Raw genomic sequence first — 22,304 nt, 5'->3', positions numbered from 1 at the left:
CTTGCAGGTTTCATGAGATCCCCCCGACATTTCTGCTCTTGCTGTAAACCAGGCAGTCAGTCTGGCCGACTGTCACTCGGGAGGCTGGACAGAATGATGGAAATGGCTCCCTCCAGGGAAGATCATGAGGAGCTCCACCTCCCCAGCCTTGTCAGGTCGGCCTGGGCAGCCTACAGCCCAAAGGACTTAACATTGTGTTCCTGAATCTTCAATAACCTTCCCACCCATCTCCCCGCCTCCCTTTACAGCCCCACCTCCTCCCTTCCATTCCACCCACTGACCCTTCCTTCCAGCTCCCAACTGGATCCATCCCTCCCATCGACCAAACAGGTCGTACCCACTACCCGTGTTCACCTATCACTGCCTCACCATTCTGCTGCTCTCCCCACCCTTCCCCTTCCCTCTCCTTATCTGCAGCTCCCCCCATCCCTGAAGAATGGCTCATGCCCGAAATGTCGATTCTCCTGCTCCTTGGATGCTGCTTGACCTGCTGTGCTTTTCCAGCCACACATTTTCAGCTCTGATCTCCAGCATCTGCAGTCCTCACTTCCTCCCTGATCACGGGTTAGACCTGATGCATTGACTTCTCCACCTCCTGATGCTGCCGGGCTTGCTGTGTTCTTCCAGCCTCCTGTTTGTCTACTTGGTCAGGTCCTTCACCCCCTGCTGGGCTCCCTGCACCCTCCCCATTTCCCCATTAATATCGAGGCCCCTGTCCCAGCCATTTACACTGAATAACATCCTGATTGTGGACATACTGCTGTCCACAGGTCTGGATCAATAATATCATCGAATCCCGACAGTGTGGAAACAGGCCATTTACCAACAAGGCCACACTGACCCTCCGAAGAGTATCCCACTCAGACCCATTCCCCTACCCTATTACTCTACATTTTCCCCGACTACTGCACCTCACCTAGATACACGTGAACACTGTGGGGAATTTAGCTTGGCCAATTCACCTAACCTGCACATCTTTGAGCTGTGGGAGGAAACCGGAGCACCTGGAGGAAACCCACGCAGACACGGGGAGAATGTGCAAACTCCACACAGACAGTCGCCTGAAGCTGGAATCGAACCCGGGTCCCTGGCGCGGTGAGGCAGCTAGTCACTGAGCCACTGTGTCACCTTAATCTCCTGTAGTTCGATGTTTGGTGAATAAACAGATTTATTCTCGCGGTATATAGAAGGAGATGGGGTGGGAAAACTCGGATATACTCAGATGATATCATGATGATTGTAAATGTAAGATCTTGTTCACCTGAAGCCCAGGAATTAAAGCCTGCCTTTAGCTGAAGTGAGGAGGAGCCATGTCAGAAATACTGGAGACACAGCAGGTTCCAGATAAAGAGAGAATAATCCCCAGATTCATCCACAAAGGGAATAACAAACAGAAACACTGACAGTCTGGAATCCATATCAATACAGATTCAGAGGGAGTGGGTTCCTTCCATTACCTGGACGGAGGGTTCGTTCTTCAACTGAGTGACAACGGCCCTCGGGTTCCCGAATATAGGTGACGCAAATGGCAAATAAATCTGAACAGCAGTGACCTCCATCCGACCATCAGGGCCCACCTGCACAATGATAATAAGATTGTTTGTAATAGTTTCCAGTGTCTTTTACTGAACAAGCCAGTGACAATGTAACCTTGTTGTTTAATAATTCCATGGTGACAGGTTGAACGAGGCAGAGAGTGGGTTTTAAGGGAGTTGACGATCTGTCACTTCGACCTTCACTCTGAATGAGGGATATGATTTGGAGGAGCCGGTGTTGGACTGTGGTGGACAAAGTTAAAAATCCCACAACACCTAGTTACAGTCCAACAGGTTTATTTGGAAGCACTAACTTTCGGAGCGCTGCTCCTTCATCAGGTGGTTGTGGTGTAGGATCATAAGACAGATCACAAAATTTGCTCTTAATCTTGTGTCTTACAATCTTATACTCCACAACCACCTGATGAAGGAGCAGCGCCTCTGAACGTTAGAGCTTCCAAATAAACCTGTTGGACTACCCCAGCACTCCACAGTTCACTCCAATGGGATCACATGTTTAAGAGGCCAAGGGCCTGCTCATGCATTGCTGGGTCACACTGTGACAGGCCGTGTACCTTTCCCCTGCTATAATGGGAGGGTTGGCCACGTGTCTGTGTCTGCAATGGCCACCCCTTGTCCCTGAGGATCCTTTCCGGAAGGTGCCCAGGAGGAGAGAACAGCTGGAGCATCGGGAACAGGGAAAGTGTGTGGATCAGTGACTCCCAAACTTTAGACAAAAATCACTGTGTTCCCAGAGCTGTGAGAGTGTGGGTGGGAAGAGGGAACTGTGACAGCATTGGAGGGACAGGGGGGAGAGTTGTGAAAACTGAGGAGTGCAAAGGGAGCTGAGAGAGTCTAGTCTTGTCGGCTCACTCCCATTTCCCTTGATTTACTCTGTGCGATACAAATTTATGAGAACAGCAAGAAGGGGTAAGATAAAGGAACCTTGGATGAGGAGAGCGGAGGAGCTTCTCGTCAAAAGAAAGAAGGCAGCTTCCGTAAGGTGGAGGAAGCGAGGGTCAAGCTCAGCCCTAGAGGATTACAGGCAGGCGAGGAAGGACCTCAAAAATGGTCTGAGGAGAGCCAGGAGGGGGCACGAGAAAGGCTTGGCAGGAAGGTTTAGGGAGAATCCAAAGGCATTTTACACGTATGTGAGGAATAAGAGAATGATCAAAGAAAGAGTAGGGTCTATCAGGGATAGCATTGGGAACTTGTGTACAGAGTCTGAGGAGGAAGGGGAAGCCCTAAATGAGTTTTTTGCTTCTGCCTTTACGAAAGAAAAGGACCTTGTAGTGAATGAAACCATGGAGGAGGAGGTAAGCATGCTGGGACAGATAGAGATTGAGGAAGCTGATGTGCTGAAAAGTTTGATAAACATTAAGATTGAAAAGTCGCCAGGGCCAGACCAGATTTGTCCTCGGCTGCTTTGGGAAGCGAGAAATGTGATTGCTTCGCCACTTGTGAAGATCTTTGCATCCTTGCTCCCCACCAGAGTCGTACCTGAGGACTGGAGAGAGGCAAATGTAATTCCTCTCTTCAAGAAAGGAAATAGGGAAATCCCCGCAAATTACAGACCAGTAAGTCTCATGTCTGTCGTCTGCAAGGTGTTAGAAAGGATTCTGAGGGATAGGATTTATGACCATCTGGAAGAGCATGGCTTGATTAAAGGCAGTCAGCATGGCTTTGTGAGGGGCAGGTCATGCCTCACAAATCTTATTGAGTTCTTTGAGGATGTTACTAGACAAGTTGATGAGGGGCGAGCGGTGGATGTTGTGTATATGGACTTCAGTAAGGCATTTGATAAGGTTCCCCATGGTAGGCTCGTTCAGAAGGTCAGGGGATACAGGGAAATTTAACTGTCTGGATACAGAATTGGCTGGTTGACAGAAGACAGCGAGTGGTAGTTGAAGGAAAATATTCTGCCTGGAAGTCAGTGGTGAGTGGTGTTCCACAGGGCTCTGTTCTTGGGCCCCTACTGTTTGTAATTTTTATTAATGACTTGGATGAGGCGATTAAAGGATGGGTTAGCAAGTTTGCAGATGACACAAAGGTTGGAGGTGTCGTTGACAGTATAGAGGACTGTTGTAGGCTGCAGAGTGACATTGACAGGATGAGAGATGGGCTGAGAGGTGGCAGATGAAGTTCAACCTGGATAAATGCAAAGTAATGCATTTTGGAAGGTCGAACTTGAAAGTAGAAAACAGGATTAAAGACAGGATTCTTGGCAGTGTGGAGGAACAGAGGGATCTTGGTGTGCAGGTACATAGATCCCTGAAAATTGCCACCCAGGTGGACAGGGTTGTTAAGAAAGCATATGGTGTTTTGGCTTTCATTAACAAGGGGATTGAGTTTAAGAGCTGTGGGATCTTGTTGCAGCTCTATAAATGTATCCCTCAGAATCCTTTCGAACACCTTGCAGACGACAGACATTAGACTTACTGGTCTGTAATTTGCGGGGATTTCCCTATTTCCTTTCTTGAAGAGAGGAATTACATTTGCCTCTCTCCAGTCCTCAGGTACGACTCTGGTGGGGAGCGAGGATGCAAAGATCTTCACAAGTGGCGAAGCAATCACATTTCTCGCTTCCCAAAGCAGCCGAGGACAAATCTGGTCTGGCCCTGGCGACTTTTCAATCTTAATGTTTATCAAAATTTTCAGCACATCGGCTTTGGTTAGACCACACTAGGAATACTGTGTCATGACTAGGGTAGGAATAGGTCCAGTCAAGGATAGTAGTGGGAGGTTGCGTGTGGAGGCTGAAGAGATTGGAGAGACACTGAATGAATACTTTTCGTCAGTATTCAATCAGGAACAGGACATTGTTGTCAATGTGAGTACTGAGTCACAATTAAGTAGAATGGATGGCTTTGAGGTATGTAGAGAAGAGGTGTTGGAAATTCTGGAAAGGGTGAAAATAGATACGTCCCCTGGGCCTGATGGCATTTATCCTAGGATTCTCTGGGAAGCAAGGGAAGAGATTGCAGAGCCATTGGCCTTGATTTTTATGTCCTCGTTGTCTACAGGAGTAGTGCCAGAAGATTGGAGGCTAGCAAATGTGGTTCCCTTGTTCAAGAAGGGGAGTAGGGATAACCCTAGTAACTATAGGCCGGTGAGTCTCACTTCTGTTGTGGGCAAAATCTTAGAGAGAATTGTAAGGGATAGGATTTTTGAACATCTGGATAGGAATAATGTGATCAAGGACAGTCAGCATGGTTTTGTGAAGGGCAGGTCGTGCCTCACAAACCTTATTGAATTCTTTGAGAAGGTGACTAAGGAGGTGGACGAGGGGAAAGCAGTAGATGTGGTGTATATGGATTTTAGTAAGGCGTTTGATAAGGTTCCCCATGGTAGACTACTGCAAAAAATACGGAGGTATGGCATTGAGGGTGAGTTGGAGGTTTGGATTAGGAGTTGGCTGGCTGGAAGAAGACAGAGGGTAGTAGTTGATGGCAAAGGTTCATCTTGGAGTGCCGTCACTAGCGGTGTTCCGCAAGGATCTGTTTTGGGACCATTGCTGTTTGTCATTTTTATAAATGACCTGGAGGAGGGGTTAGAAGGTTGGGTGAGTAAGTTTGCAGATGATACGAAAGTCGGAGGAGTTGTAGACAGTGAGGAAGGATGTGGCAGGTTACAGCGGGATATAGATAAGCTGCAGAACTGGGCAGAAAGGTGGCAAATGGAGTTCAATGTAGCTAAGTGTGAGGTGATTCACTTTGGTAAGAGTAATAAAAAGATGGGGTACTGGGCTAACGGTTGGATAATTGGTAGTGTGGATGAGCAGAGGGATCTTGGTGTCCATGTACACAAATCTTTGAAAGTCGCCACCCTGGTAAATAGTGCGGTGAAGAAGGCATATGGCGTACTGGCTTTTATTGGTAGAGGAATTGAGTTCCGGAGTCCTGAGGTCATGTTGCAGTTGTATAAGACTCTGGTGCGGCTACATATGGATTATTGTGTGCAGTTTTGGTCGCCATACTATAGGAAGGATGTGGTGGCACTGGAACGGGTGCAGAGGAGGTTTACCAGGATGTTGCCTGGTATGGTAGAAAGATCGTATGAGGAAAGGCTGAGGCACTTGGGGTTGTTTTCATTGGAGAAAAGAAGGTTTAGGGGTGACTTGATAGAGGTGTATAAGATGATTAGGGGTTTAGATAGAGTCGACAGTGAGAATCTTTTTCCACGTATGGAGTCAGCTATTACAAGGGGGCATAGCTTTAAATTAAGGGGTGGTAGGTATAGGACAGATGTTAGGGGTAGGTTCTTTACTCAGCGAGTCGTGAGTTCATGGAATGCCCTGCCAGTAGCAGTGGTGGACTCTCCCTCATTATGGGCATTTAAGCGGGCATTGGATAGGCATATGGAGGATAGTGGGCTAGTATAGGTTAGGTGGGCTTGGATCGGCGCAACATCGAGGGCCGAAGGGCCTGTACTGCGCTGTATTCTTCTATGTTCTATGTTCTGGTCGCCCTATTATAGGAAAGATGTGGATGCTTTGGAGAGAGTTCAGAGGAGGTTTACCAGGATGCTGCCTGGAGTGGAGGGCTTATCTTACGAAGAGAGATTGACTGAGCTCGGACTTTTTTTGCTGGAAAAAAAGAAGGCAGAGAGGGGACCTAATTGAGTTGTACAAGATAATGAGAGGCATAGATAGAGTTGAGAGCCAGAAACGTTTTCCCAGGGCCGAAATTGTGAACAAGAGGGGTCATAGTTTTAAGCTGTTGGGCGAAAAGTAGAGAGGGGATGTCAGAGGCGGGTTCGTTTACGCAGAGAGTTGTGAGAGCATGGAATGCGTTGCCAGCAGCAGTTGTTGAAACCAGGTCATTGAGGATATTTAAGAGACTGCTGAACATGCATATGGTCACAGAAATTTGAGAGTTCGTACATCAGGTTTACCTCACATGAGGATCAATGGTCAGCAATATTCCAACAGTGGCCTAACCAAAGTCATGTACAGCTGTAACATGGCCTCCCAACTCCTGTACTCAATACTCTGACCAATAAAGGAAAGCATACCAAATGCCTTCTTCACTATCCTGTCTCCCGGTGAGTCTACTTTCAAGAAGCTATGAACCTGCACTCCAAGGTCTCTTTGCTTGGCAACACTCCCTAGGACCTTACTATTAATTGTATAAGTCCTGCTAAGATGTGTTTTCCCAAAAGGCATCACCTCGCATTTTATTCAAACTAAGATGTGACTTCAGCCCTGTTCTGCATGGTTGATTCGTAATACCTTCAGGATCACTAATCAGAGAGATCACTGCTCTATAGATGAACAAATTAACTGTTGACTCTACTAGCACATAGATCTTTTTCACTTTCATCATTAGCTTTCGAATTGTTTTTCCACACACAGACACACACACAGACACACACATGCACACACACACAGACACACACATGCACACACACAGACACACACGCACACACACTTACACATACGCACACACACGCTCACACACACAGGCACACATGCACACACACACACGCACATACACACACAGACACACACGCACACACACACAGACACACACGCACACACACACACGCGCACACACACACAGACACACATGCACACACACAGACACACACGCACACACACACACAGAAACACATGCACACACACACACACACACACATGCACACACACACACAGGCAAACACACACACACACATGCACACACACACACACGCGCACACACACAGACTCACATGCACACGCAGACACACGCACACACACACACAGACAGACATGCACACACGCAGACACATACACGCACACACACACACAGGCACACACAAGGCACACAGACACACGCACACACACAGACACACACGCACACACACACAGGCACACAAGCACGCACACACACATGCGCACACACACAGATACACATGCACACACACAGACACACACGCACACACACACAGACACACACAGACACACAGACACACACACACAGACACACACGCACACGCACACACACACAGTCACACAAGCACACACAGACACATGCACACACACACACAGGCAAACACACACACACACATGCACACACACACACACGCGCACACACACAGACTCACATGCACACGCAGACACACGCACACACACACACAGACAGACATGCACACACGCAGACACATACACGCACACACACACACAGGCACACACAAGGCACACAGACACACGCACACACACAGACACACACGCACACACACACAGACACACAAGCACGCACACACACATGCGCACACACACAGATACACATGCACACACACAGACACACACGCACACACACACAGACACACACAGACACACAGACACACACACACAGACACACACGCACACGCACACACACACAGTCACACAAGCACACACAGACACATGCACACACACAAAGACACACACGCACACACCCACACAGACACACTCGCATACACAAACACACAGACACACATGCACACACACAGACACACACGCACACACACGCACAGACACACACACACACAGACACACACACGGGCACACACGCACAGGCACATGCACACACACACAGACACACACACAGACAGACACACACAGACACTTACGCACACACACAAACACACATGCATACACACAAACACACAGACACACACACACACACACAAACACACACGCGCACACATGCAGGCAAACACACAGGCACACACACAGACACACACACAGACACACGCACAGACACACATGCACACACAGACACACACACACACACTTAGACACACACACACAGACACACAAACAGACACGCACACACAGACGCACACACACAGACACACACACTCACGCACACACACTCACACACACACTCACGCACACACACTCACACACACACGCGCGCACACACGCGCACACACCAGACACACACGTACACACACACAGACACACACACACATATATATACACACACACATGCACATACACACACACATGCACACACACACAGACACACACGCACCCACAGACACACACATACACACACACAGACACGCACACACAGACACACACACACACACACACACTTCAACAGACTCAATCACATTTTACAGGAGAAGGTTCTCCATAATAGCTACAGGGCCGACAGAATCAGTGGGGACAGGACCATTTCATTCACAGAGGGACCTCTGGGAATATGCTGAGAATCATGGGGACAGCTGGAACAGAGCCCATGGCTTCATGGGGGACATTAAGGATGACGGTGAGTAACTGCCCCTGCTGCTCTCAATCCCCTCCTCACTCTCACCCTGAGATGGGGAATCAAATGAAAGCTGCAGACTGTGGGACCATGGATCTGGTGCTTTCCTCTGCCTCTCCCTCCAACATCCCAACACTCCCGTTCTGATTGGCTGCTTTCAGATTCCCAGGAACTGCCGGCTGGGGACCTCCTCACAGCCATGAGGAGGCGGAAGTTCAAACCCAGGTCACTGGTGAGGGGGCATTGTAACGTGATCTCACAGGTGAGCTGCCAGGGGAAATGGGTACCTAGTGTGCCAACTCCATGGAGGGCACGTTCTGCTGCAGGGAACACAGATGGGGACATTAATGGGAGGCCTACAGAAGGAGGTTGATGGGAATGCACACTGAGATGCTTGGTACATTAGCAGGCCATGTCAGACAGCCTATCAAAGGGCATGGAGAAGCTCAGTCCCAATGTGACAGAGGGCACTGCACAGAGCTTGGATCCCATCATTTCCCCTGTGGCAGTGGGAGCCAGCTCCTTGACTGCAGCAGCTGACAGGGCAGTGATCCAGTATCTGTGCTCACTGTCTCAGCCTCTGCTGAAGCACAGACAGAAGCCAAGAAACCCCTCAATGCTGCAGTGTGAGTTCAGACTGAGGTCGTGCTTGGTCCCATGCAGGCTCAGACCCGCTGTGAACATGTCTGTGGATCCCAGTGGGCAAAGGGGTTTGCAGGGTCTTGGAGCAGGCCAGCAGCTCGTCCTCCAACAGATCACTAGGGATCTGGGGATGCTGCCTGGGGGACTGGCAGAGGTACCATGGGGCATCAACCTGCTGCCCTCTCTCAGGGCGACAGCATTTGTGCTCTCACTGTGTCCTTGCTGTTGTCCCTTACTCTGTCAGTCCAGACAGCTGCTGTCTGTTGTGAGATGGTGCAGTCCGAAGCCAGGCCCAGGGTCTCCCCAGGAAATCCTGCAAAAGCCACCTGCAGTCTCCCCCATTGGAAGTCAGCTGCCTTCCACTAACCATGCAGTAACCAACTGGGTAAAGCTGCACAGGAACACCAGGACAGGCCCTCGGGCACTGCAAAAGGATGGTCAGTTCCCATTTGTCCATGTCACTGGCTATGTTCCTGAATAAAGATTCTGCGATGCACATGTTTGTTGCTTGGCCCTGGGTGGTCCAAGTTGGGGAATTCAGTATTACATCCGGCAGGGAGGCTGCTGTGTAAAACCAGGATAGCAGCTCATCACCTGGTTCCAGACACACACAGGGCTCAGGGGGCACCTTCTCAAGAGCCTGTGCCATGTGGGGTATACTGGAAACAGCTGGCACCACAGCACCCATCTCCAGGGGGGCACAGGGCTCATGTAGTCTCATCACAAGCAACACTACAAAGCTGGGACTTTCCCCCTTGGTTATTGTTCAGATTATCTAGTTAGAAACGATCTGATTCTATTGAATTCTGTTGCAATAAAATGTCTGTGTGATCTTTCATCAGGGGGGCATTTAATACACAAATACTATGAACAGACAGGCAATATAACATTTCCTTACTACACCCTTTTGAATTACTGCATTGTGAAAACACTTACCCATGAGAAATTGGCAGTAACCTTAAACTCAAAATTCGTATCCGCTTTGATCACAGCAGCCTTAACATTTGGAAGTACAAAGGTTTCACTGTCCATTGGAAAATCCATATCCATCAGGACCTTACGTAGATCAGACTCCAGGCTGGAAAATGCACAGACAGTTAGCACTGGACTGGATAAGAAACAGGGATTCACACATAAGGGCAGATATTAACTTATTTATTACACTTCAGTCTCTGTCATGAACCAAAAACAGTAATGGCTGGTGAAACTCAGCAGGTCTGGTATCTGTGGGGAGAAAGCAGAATGAATGTTCCGAGTCCAGTGACTCTGCATCAGAACCCATCAGCCTTTATCATGATGTCATCACTATGTGTGCTGAGGGACCAATTATTTACATTTGTTTTAAATGTAAATATGTAAATCAGTTTGACACAACCATACCGTAAGTTGACCTTCAATAAAAAGCCCTGCTTTAATTTGAAATGAAATGGCTCACAGTTTGAATCAAATCCTTCCACAAAATGTTTCTATTTCCTCTGTACGTTTCTGTCCAAATTCACCACCATTTTCTGTCCTGGGTCATTTACAGATTTCTGAGGGACAATGGCAGGGATCCGTGTGAGAAAATGTTTAGAATGAGGGCAAACCTTTCCATGCAGTGAGTTTGATGAAGATGTAGAGAGTGATGCTGCTCTGATACCTTCCTGCCATGCTCAGTGTGATCATAAACACACTGTAATAATTGCTAAGGTGTCTGATCTGAGTCTCTGTTAATCCCCAAAGAAACCACATCACCACCAGATCAAACATAGCAGCTTCATTGGGGGCATCAGTCTCTTCTCAGGTCCTTCTCAGATGAATCTGAAGAACCATGAGGTAAGATTAAACTGGGAGACAAGAGCATTGTCAGACTTCCTGAAGACAGTGGCTCAATGGCTTACCCAGCGTGAGGTGCAGTTACTGAACACTGTAGTGACTGATACAAGGTCAGTCAGGTGGATCTCAGAGAATATGGGTTCTCTGATTGGGGCTGTTAACCTGGTCCAATCAGGGAGCCCTGGCTGACAGCTACAAACTGGAGTGTCAGGAGTTCTGCTCCCTCCAGGAGCCAGCTCTGAGCTTGCTAGGTCAGTGTTATAGACTACCTTGGTGTAAATAAAGGGTGACTTGGTGATGGGACACCAGCTTTCAGTGAGTTATTTCTGAAATGATGAGAAAAAAGCACGTTCCTGAAGAGATCCACTTGCAACAGGTGTCTTTGAGTTGGGGTCAATGTGAGAGGTAATTTCGGTTTAAACTTTAAGATGTGCCTGGACCACAGACTGATCTATAATAAAAGACAAAACTTTTGTTTCTTTTCTAACAACCATTTTATATACTCAAAAGTAGAATAGTTTAAATTGTGCAGAATGCTGACAATTTGTGAGCGATAGTAAAAACAAGCAGGCTCTTGATTGATGAAGCCATTAACACAGCAGGGAAGGATGAGTCCTTGACTGATAAGACTGCTAGCACAGACAGAGAAGAATAAGTCTTTGACTGATAAGACTACAGGGTGAGAAAACAACAACTTTAGAGACTCTGAAGACATTTGTTGCAGACTTTGTGATAAGGGTACAAATCGAAGAATAATGATGTTTTTAAGAATGTGAACCTCATGGCTCGTTAGAGCCAGGGAAGGGAGGGTCTGGAGACGTTTGTTGCAGACTTTGTGATAAGGGTGCAAATTGAAGAATAATGATGTTTTTAAGAATGTGAACCTCATGGCTTGTTAGAGCCAAGGAGGGGAGGGACTTGTACTGTATATAATGGGAGACTTTGTAAGCCTCAGCGCGCTTTTTCTCAGAAGAGTGCCCAACTCTGCAGACTTGCTTCTCAAACTTTGTTTTCCTGAATTTGTCTAGAGCGATTATTGAGAAGTGATTTTTGTTTCTAACAACTTGGGGGCTCGTCATCCGGGATCAACACTCCGGCCGCAAGGGGAGTTGAGGAAGGATATCGGAGAAGGTGCACCCTGCTGAGTTCAGCAGTCCCTGATTCCTTGCTTGTCGCCCCGCGCGGCTTGAGCGAGTGATATCCGGGAGGCTCAGGAAAACAAAGGAGGGGTGTACCCGTGGCAGTGTGGACGGTTAACGATCGAGTAATTTCGGTGCACCGAACCCAGGTAAGAAAAAACTTGCGGGGACCGTGTTTCCGGAGGACTGGGGACCTACGGGGTGCCTGTGGATTTTTTTTCTACAGAGACGTGGGACTCAGGAATCTAGAGACCGGGGCTCGCCTGTGAGGGATTTTGCAGAGACCGTGTTTGAGGAGGAACGTGTACTTACGGGGTGCCTGTGATTTGTGTCACAGAGACGTAGGACACAGGAATCCAAAGACCAGGGGTGCCTGCAAAGGAACCTGGGCGATCACGGGACTGAAGGTCCGGGAATTGGCTACATTGTGATAGATTATCACGGGAAAAATACGAAGTCCTCGGAAATGGGAAATAAGGGATCTAAGGTGATTAAGGGAAAGGTAGGCTTAAACAGGGACAATGACCCATACCCCGGGGTACCTGACGATAGTCCGTTAGGGAGAATGCTAAATAATTGGGATCAGGGTGGAAGAAAGGGAATATTGGATAAAAGGAATAAGACACGCAGCCCCGAAGGGGCACAATTTTACCAAGGCCTTTGGTAATCATCAAAACCCGGAGGAAACCCCTACGGACTTCCTAGACAGGATTAGGAAGAATTTGCAGCAGTTTGCTGGGGTGGACCCTGAGACGGACGTGGGGCAACAACTCATACGGGTAGAGTTTGTATCAAAGGCCTGGCCGGACATACGAAAGAAGTTAGAGAAAATGGATGATTGGGATAGTAAATCTTTAAGTGAATTACTACGGGAGGCGCAAAAGGTGTTTGTGAGAAGGGACGATGAGAAGCAAAAGAAGGCGACAAAGATAATGATGCAAACGGTGCAACAAATGACAGCTGGAAGAAGGGAAAAGGGAGAGCCGTGGCAGAAACAGGAAAGGGGAGAGTCGTGGCAAGAGCAGAGGAAAAGAGAACCATGGCCGGAACAAAGGAAGGGTGGAGGAACGCGAGACCGCGACAGGGAAACGAAGAGGACACTCAGATGTTACTATTGTAATGAAGAGGGACATTTTAAACGGGAGTGCTCCCGTTACAAGCGGGAGGTGAGGTCGTACGCCCTGATGGAGGAAGATTGGGGAGGTCGGGGGTTCCTACCCTTGGGGCAAAAGGACTATCGACAGGAACCCCTGGTAAACTTGAAAGTAGGGCCCCAAGGATCGGAGATCACATTTATGGTGGACTCGGGAGCCGAAAGATCAAGTATAATCCAAATACCCCCCGGCACCCGAGCAGGAGGAAAAGTTATGGGGGTATCTGGAATTGGAGGACAGAAATTACAAGTCCCATTGGTGGAGGACGTGGAAATTGGATATGAAAACAGAACTACTAAACGAGACCTCCTTCTACTGCCATCGGCGGGGTTTAATTTGTTAGGAAGAGACTTGCAGGTCAAACTAGGGATCGGAACGGTACCAAATAACGGGGAAATGGTGGTAAGGTTGTTTGCCCTCACCGAAGAAGATGATCAACAAATAGACCCGGAAGTATGGTACCGAGAGGGGAACAGAGGGGGTCTAAACATCAAACCTCTCCAAATCACCATGTTACCAGGAAGAGGCCCGGTAAGAAGGAAACAATACCCGATTGCTATGGAAGGATGGGAGGGGTTACAACCTGTGATAGAAAGATTAATCACAGATGGACTACTGGAGGAGTGCATGTCCCCTTTCAATACTCCAATACTCCCTGTGAGGAAGCCGGACGGGACATATAGGCTGGTGCAAGACCTGCGGGGGTTGAATGAAGTAGTCCAGGCTAGATACCCGGTGGTACCTAATCCCTACACGTTAATGAGTAAAATTCCCCCCGAACATGAATGGTTCAGCGTAATAGATCTGAAGGATGCTTTCTGGAGTTGCCCCCTTGACGAAGAAAGTCGGAACCTTTTTGCCTTTGAATGGGAGAATCCCTTCACAGGACGAAAGCGACAGTTAAGATGGACGGTCTTGCCGCAGGGATTCACGGAGTCACCCAATTTGTTTGGACAAATACTGGAGCAGATCTTAGGAGGATTTCGGTGTAACGCGGAGAATCAATTGCTCCAGTATGTCGATGATCTCTTACTCTCAGGACCAAGAGAAGAGGAGGTACGAGCAGACACCGTTGCCCTGCTGAACTTCCTGGGGAAACAGGGTCTACGCGTCTCCAGGACAAAACTCCAGTTTGTGGAGCGAGAAGTAAGATATCTGGGCCATCAAGTCAGTAAGGGGCACCGCCGTATCACGCCAGAACGAATATCAGGGATTACGGGTATGCCAATACCCAGGACGAAGAAGGAAGTCAGACAATTCCTGGGACTAGTAGGGTATTGCCGGATATGGATTGAAACTTACACCACTTTAATAAAATTTTTGTACGACAAACTGGGACAAGAAGGACAAAAGGTGGACTGGTCAGATGAGGAGGAGCAGCGATTTAATATTATTAAAAATAAACTGATTCGAGCTCCGGTATTGGCTTTACCCACCCTGAAGGAACCGTTCCAGTTATATGTCAATAGCGCCGGTGGAATTGCCCAGGGTGTGCTTACTCAGCTGCGGGCAGGGAAACGTCAGCCGGTTGCATTTTTGTCAAAAATGTTAGACTCTGTGTCATGTGGATGGCCGACCTGTATACAGGCAGTGGCAGCTACGGCAATGTTAGTAGAAGAGGCCCGAAAACTTACCTTTGGAGGAAGGATCACAGTATACTCCCCACATTCGGTTAGTACCATACTGGCTCAAAAGGCTCACCGCTGGTTAACAGACTCTCGCATCCTGAAGTATGAGACGATTTTGATGACCGGAGACGATCTCAATTTTGCAAAAGATCTCAGTTGCAACCCTGCCCATTTTCTATACGGACGTCCTGCAGACGGGGAACAGGAGCATGATTGTGTGGAATTTGTGGACTTGCAGACCAAAAGCCGAGAGGACCTGCAGGAAGCCCCGCTGGGTGAGGGACAGGAACTGTATATCGACGGGTCCTCCCGGTGCATCAGTGGAGTACGATACAGTGGCTATGCTGTTATAGATGGGGCAACGAAACGGACGATTGAGTCCGGACGACTGCCCGGGAAGTGGTCAGCCCAATCCTGTGAGTTGTACGCCCTCCAGAGGGCCCTAAAGTTGTTGGAAGGGAAAGTGGGAACCATATATACTGACTCAAAGTATGCATACGGGGTCGTTCATACTTTCGGGAAAATCTGGAAAGAGCGAGGATTGATAACTTCCCGGGGAAAAGAATTAGCTCACGAACAAATGATCAGCCTAACGTTGGAAGCCCTGGCGTTACCTACGGAACTTGCAGTAGTCCATGTACCCGGTCACCAGAAGGGGTCGACACCGGAAGCGGTGGGAAACCGGCTGGCAGACGAGGAAGCCAAGTGGGCAGCGGTCGAAAAATCCGTCCAATTGTTAACGTTAATACCGTTGCGGGAAGGGCTCGCTAAACAACCCGTCTTCACCCAGGGGGAGATTGATAAAATGGATCAATTGGGTGCCCGGCTAGATACTAACGGGAAGTGGACGGTTCCTGATGGGAGACAAGTACTGAACAAACAGATCACCCGGGGTATTCTGCACCGATTACACCATCAGACCCACTGGGGGGTGGAAGCCATGTGTGATACAATCCTGAGAGACTATGTATGCAGGGGGATATACACATTAGCCCAACAAGAGGTAGTCGGATGCCCCACTTGCCGGCGTATTAATCAGAAAGCCATGCGTTCTATGCCAGCCGGTGGTCAACCCCTAGCGATTAGGCCATTTCAGAGGATCCAAGTCGACTTTACAGAATTACCCCCAGTACAGAGATGGAAATATCTGCTAGTAATAGTAGACCATTTCACTCACTGGGTAGAGGCTTTCCCAACTGCCAAAGACGATGCACCAACCGTGGCCCGACTGTTGTTAGAGAACATAATCCCGAGATATGGCATAATGGAATCTATCGACTCCGACTGCGGGACGCATTTTATTTCTAAGCTACACCATTTGATCTGTAATGCCCTGGGTATCCAATGGAAATTCCACACACCCTGGCATCCTCAGAGTTCGGGTCGAGTTGAGAGAATGAATGGCATGCTCAAGACCTAATTGACTAAGCTGATGTTAGAAACTAAGTTACCCTTGCCAAAGTGCCTGCCCATTGCCCTATTGAGGATACGTACGGCACCTCGCCGAGATGTCGGGGTTTCCCCCTATGAAATGCTGTTCGGATTACCGTATTGGAGTAAGGTTGATGGATGTCCCACTCTACAAGGGGGGGATGTATTTATCCAAACCTATTTACTGGCCTTATCCCGTTCTTTTGCAGAACTCCGGAGGAAAGGTCTCCTGGCTCAGACTCCGCCGCTCGACTTCCTCCTGCATAAGGTGGAGCCCGGAGATTGGATACTTGTTAAGACCTGGAAGGCTGAAAAGCTCCAACCGCGGTGGGAAGGTCCGTTCCTGGTTCTGTTAACAACTGAAGCAGCTGTTCGGACGAAAGAAAAAGGGTGGGTCCACGCGTCAAGGATAAAGGGGCCTGTTCCGCCTAAAGAAGAAAGCACCTGGACATGCGAGCAAGGGGACAAGCCGTTGTCGGTAAAACTGAAAAGACAGCAATAATGAACTCTACTTGGACTGTATTGGTGGGGATATTGATCAGTTTACTCCTGTATGTGGGGGAGTGTGAGGGGAGATGTGACAAATGTCGAACTACAGTAAGACTTGGGATTCGAATGTATTCGGGATCATTTGTGTCCCATTCCTATGTGGACGATAGGTGTTACGATGTGAGTGCACGCCATGAATGTTGGGAGGATGGGAGACCCTATTATCAGGTATATAATAAAGGATACGGTGGCAAAATCCATGGATGCCCTATAAATGACCGCTGGGTGTGTGGTAGCAAAACTGGGAGGTGGGACCTATCCTCCGTGTTGCTCAGGGAGCAGGTTGACAGAGTCAAGGAGACCAAGATACAGATCCCTGATCGGGGGTTGGGGAAAGAGCAAGACCGACAGGGAACGGTCGTGCTCCCTAAAGTGCCATCTGTATACGCAGAGGTAGAAGGAAAGATTGAACTCCCTGATGTTACACAAAACCTGTTTATTGATCTCACCTCTAGAATAGCCACTGTTTTAAATGTCAGCAATTGCTGGGTCTGTGGGGGGCCGCATATGTCGGAACAATGGCCGTGGACTGGTCAAAGCTTAGACATAGGGGAATTGCTGCAAACCACTTGGACTCATGACAACGACAGAAAAAGCCAGGGGTGGAGACTGACAAACAGCCCTGAGGGCCAGTTCTGTATTGAAGGCAAGGGGACCGTGAAGGTAGGGATTAGCCCCTGTCAGAATATATTGGATGCAACCACGCGAGTATGGTGGCCTGAGAATATTGCTTGGTACATTGCACACCGAGGTCATAAAAATTGCATTCGGTTACGTTCTGATTCCTCCTCTTACGAGCTCAGTGCTGACCCTTCCGATGGCATGAAAAGAGTGTGGAGCGGTGGTTGTCAGGGGAATCAATGCTGGAATAATCCTGTCCAGACTCTGCCACGGGGTCAACAATCCGAATACTGGAATTGCAGTGGTCCTGGTCCTTATGAGGGCGTCCCTGGGGTAAAGGAGTTGTGGGACGACGTTGTGAGGCAGGGAGGGCCTGCTCCAGATGGCCTATTTTGGATATGCGGTAATCAGGCATATTCCAAACTGCCCATGGGATGGGCTGGAGTATGCTTCCTGGGTCTAATAAGACCTGAATTCTTCCTATTACCCCGGGAGGAAGGCGATGATTTGGGAGTTAAACTCTTTGACTCCCTGCGTAGGTCGCCAAGGGATATCCAAGTCGGTGATTGGGGGGATGAGTGGCCACCGGCCCGGATTATTGAATACTACGGGTCGGCTACGTGGGCACAGGATGGATCATGGGGATATCGTACTCCTATCTATATGTTAAATCGAATTATCAGGCTCCAAGCAGTCATAGAGGTCATTACTAACCGGACTGCCCTGGCCCTAGAGCTGTTGGCTCAGCAGCAGGATCAGATGAGGGCTGCTATTTATCAAAACCGACTTGCCTTGGATTATTTGTTGGCCTCGGAGGGGGGTGTGTGCGGGAAATTTAACCTGACAAACTGCTGTCTAGAAATTGACGATAATGGTAAAGCGGTTTTGAAAATTTCCGATGAAATTCGGAGATTGGCCCATGTGCCAGTACAATCTTGGCGTCCTCTTAGTGGCATCGGATGGTGGGATGGTCTCCTAGGTGGTAGCTGGTGGCGCACGGTGTTGCTGGTGGTTGGGGGAGGCATGATTCTTCTTCTCGTAACACCCTGTCTAATTCCTTGTATTCAGGTTTTAATTCAGAAAAATATTTCCCGACTCCAGGCAGTGGTGGTTCCACAGCATGGGACGCGGGAACTTAAAGTGATGTTGCTGCGAAAGACCAAGGATTTCACGGGCCCTTGAGGGAAGGGGGGGGCTTATCTTGGTCAGGCACATCTTAAAGAAAGAAAAGGGTGGAATTGTGAGAGGTAATTTCGGTTTAAACTTTAAGATGTGCCTGGACCACAGACTGATCTATAATAAAAGACAAAACTTTTGTTTCTTTTCTAACAACCATTTTATATACTCAAAAGTAGAATAGTTTAAATTGTGCAGAATGCTGACAATTTGTGAGCGATAGTAAAAACAAGCAGGCTCTTGATTGATGAAGCCATTAACACAGCAGGGAAGGATGAGTCCTTGACTGATAAGACTGCTAGCACAGACAGAGAAGAATAAGTCTTTGACTGATAAGACTACAGGGTGAGAAAACAACAACTTTAGAGACTCTGAAGACATTTGTTGCAGACTTTGTGATAAGGGTACAAATCGAAGAATAATGATGTTTTTAAGAATGTGAACCTCATGGCTCGTTAGAGCCAAGGAGGGGAGGGACTTGTACTGTATATAATGGGAGACTTTGTAAGCCTCAGCGCGCTTTTTCTCAGAAGAGTGCCCAACTCTGCAGACTTGCTTCTCAAACTTTGTTTTCCTGAATTTGTCTAGAGCGATTATTGAGAAGCGATTTTCGTTTCTAACAGTCAACATTTCTGGTATCGTGCTGCTATTTGGGAAGCTTGACTCATTCAATCCTGCCTTCGAAGACTGGGCCCAGAATGTGGAAAAATGCAGTATTTTTTCCGGCAAATGACATTAGAGCAGGTAACAAGCAATGAGTAATTCTACTGACAGCGCGTGGCCTCACAACCTTTTTGGTTATTAGGAGCCTGAGTTTCCTTGTAGCACCAGACACTAAAACATTTCAAGAGCTGATGGATTTAGTGAAGGTTTGTTACAGACCCAAGCCTGCTCTCATTCTGAGACACCATCGGTATTACTCGACAGTGTGAGAACCTTTCAGGGAAATCCGTATCAGGGTCTGGACGAGGTTAAGACAACTGACAGAGGAATATGATTTTGGTTTAACCCTCAGTGAGATGCTGAGACACCGTTTGGTGTGTGGGCTTTATGAGGTGACCATGCAAAAGCACTGACCAGCTGAAGCCCAACAGGACTTCAAACAGGCACTACAACTGGCTTTGTGGTTGGGAAATGCAGCAAGTGGAGCTGGAGTTACAGGGTATGTTGGTGGAAGTGGACAGCCTCACCAGGCCGACTGAGCTTGGGAACACCACATGAGGGAAGGCCATTGCACAGCCTCACTCAGGACATATCCTGAACAGAGGGACCCTTGGACAGCCCACAGCAAAACCCCAAAACAAAGCCAAGCCTCGGACAACCAGTTAACGTTTTCTTCTTGATCCGGCCTGGCAGACCATTGTAGTCACAGCCAGTATGTGGACCCGAGACGGCAAAGGGGTCCCACTTGGCCTGAATTGAATAAGAACTCACAGGCCGTTATCCAGGAGAGTGCACACACTGGAAAGTTCACCGACAGCTGGTTAGGAACAGTTAAAATGCTCCATCATCTCCAAATCAGAACCAATCAAAATAAAGGTCTGGTTAAATGGTCACCCTGTTCCAATGGAGGTCCATACCAGCGCGGCTGTATCAGTGATTGTGGAACCAGTCTTTACCAAAATTCCCTCTGGACTCTAACCCTTAAGTCTGTGTAAGACCTCGGCCAGGCTGAGAGCCTAGACTGGGGAGCCTTTCCAGATTAAGGGTACAACTTCAGTTCCGGTCTTTTCTGAGAAGGAGCTGGGTCAGTTCCCACTGATTGTAGTAAAAGGCCCAGGCCCAAGCTTGATAGGACAGAACTGGTTGAGATTCATTGAAAAAAGATCCCGAGGCTCCTTCATCTGTACCGGAGCATAAGCCTTTCCTTGGGTTGGTGGATTATTCCAGAACGTTCCTCCACAACCTGGCCTCCATTCTGGCATCCTTCCATCTTCTATTGAAAAAGGGTCAGCCTTGGGAATGGCCTTGGAGCTCAGATGTAGCCTTTAGGGAAGTAGAGAAGCAGCTGTCATTGTCTCAGGTATTTTCTCACTGCAATCCCAAGCGAGATATGGTGCTGATGTGCGATACCTCCCTGTGGGGTATCAGGGTAGGGTTGGCTCACTGGAGGGCCAATGGAGAGGAACGCCCGATAGTGCATGCTTCCTGGATTTTGGCTGATCCTAATATAAGATACGCCCAGATAGAGAAGGAAGGTTTTGCGGTCACCTTTGATGTGAGAAAGTTCCACCTGTGCCTTTCCATGTGTACATTTGTAATAGGAACAGACCACAATCCCCTGCTAGGGCTACTTAACGAGGACTGGGCCATGCCGCCCAGAGCTTCAGGATGAATACAGTGGTGGGCCCTTATTCTGAGGCAGACAGTGACAAGTTGGACCCCTGTCCGGGAGGCCAAGTGGGAAATGCAGATGCCTTGAGGCGCCTCCCACTGGCCAGTGGTTCCACCAAAAGAAGAGTCTGTTCTGGTTTTAAACTTTCTGGACACCCTTCTGGTCACCACTAAAAATATCAGATTGTCGCCACAAAAACATCCCGTCCTGGCAAAACAAAAACAGCTGGTGGTGAGAGAGGAAAGAAACCATCACCAGAATTGAAACCTTTCTGGACTCAGTGAGACCAGATCACCATAAAGGGTGGCATATTGTTATGGAGAGCAAGAGTGATTGTCCTGAGGAAAGGTCATTGACAGACACTGGCTAAACTCCACCGGGGTCATCCAGGGGATTCAAAACGAAGATGTTAGTGAGAAGTTACATCTGGTGGCCAGGATTGGATGATGACATAGCTGCATTGGTGGGGCAGTGCCCAGAGTGCTAATGAGGACACAAATTACCACCAGCAGCTCCCCAACATTTGTGGGAATGACTGGGTAAACCCTGAACTCAGTCACAAGTCTACAACGCCAGTCCTTTCACACACTCCGTGTTTTCAGTCATTGTGGATGCTCATTTAAAGTGGTTGGATCTGCACAGAATCCATTTGTTCAACACGGGGAAAACGATTGGAAAGGTGCAAGCATCTTCTACAATGCATGGACTCGAGGGAATGTTGGTCACAGACAAACGGGCCATTATTTCCCTAAGCTGAGTGGCATTAGGCAGGAAGGGACAGCCTCATACCATCCACTGATGATGTTACCCAGTACGGTGATGAAACGTCTGAAAACGAATCCCAATATTCTGCTTGTAGGACCTCATTCCTTTTTTTAACCCATGAATTTGATACCTGTGCAGTCTACAACCATTGGCTGTTCACCCTTCCACTCCAAACTGTTCCTCCTCTCCAATACAGCAGAGCCAACCACGGTGCAACAGATTTGAGAATCACTACATTCCTCTCAGAGGCCATTACCCCCAGCAGGATCCATTGTGGGT

At 48.4% G+C, this 22,304-nt stretch overlaps 1 protein-coding gene across 1 annotated transcript in view; it reads right to left on the bottom strand.

The window, feature by feature from the left end:
- The window catches only part of LOC148147375 (uncharacterized), a 92,063-nt gene that overhangs the window by 62,504 nt on the left and 7,255 nt on the right, over positions 1 to 22,304 (bottom strand). Inside the window, exons 4-5 of the mRNA XM_087995599.1 lie at positions 10,349 to 10,490; positions 1,458 to 1,577 (exon numbers count right to left, since the gene is read on the bottom strand). Of these exons, the coding sequence (XP_087851725.1) occupies positions 1,458 to 1,577; positions 10,349 to 10,490 (262 nt within the window). The remainder of the gene's footprint in view (positions 1 to 1,457; positions 1,578 to 10,348; positions 10,491 to 22,304) is intronic.

The sequence above is a fragment of the Chiloscyllium plagiosum genome, unplaced genomic scaffold (assembly GCF_037043375.1).
Source record: "Chiloscyllium plagiosum isolate Xiang-an unplaced genomic scaffold, Cpla_swu_hap1 HiC_scaffold_17, whole genome shotgun sequence".
NCBI lineage: Eukaryota > Metazoa > Chordata > Chondrichthyes > Orectolobiformes > Hemiscylliidae > Chiloscyllium > Chiloscyllium plagiosum.
The sequence above is the reverse complement of the archived record's forward strand: the minus strand, read 5'-3'. Positions and strand labels throughout refer to the sequence as shown.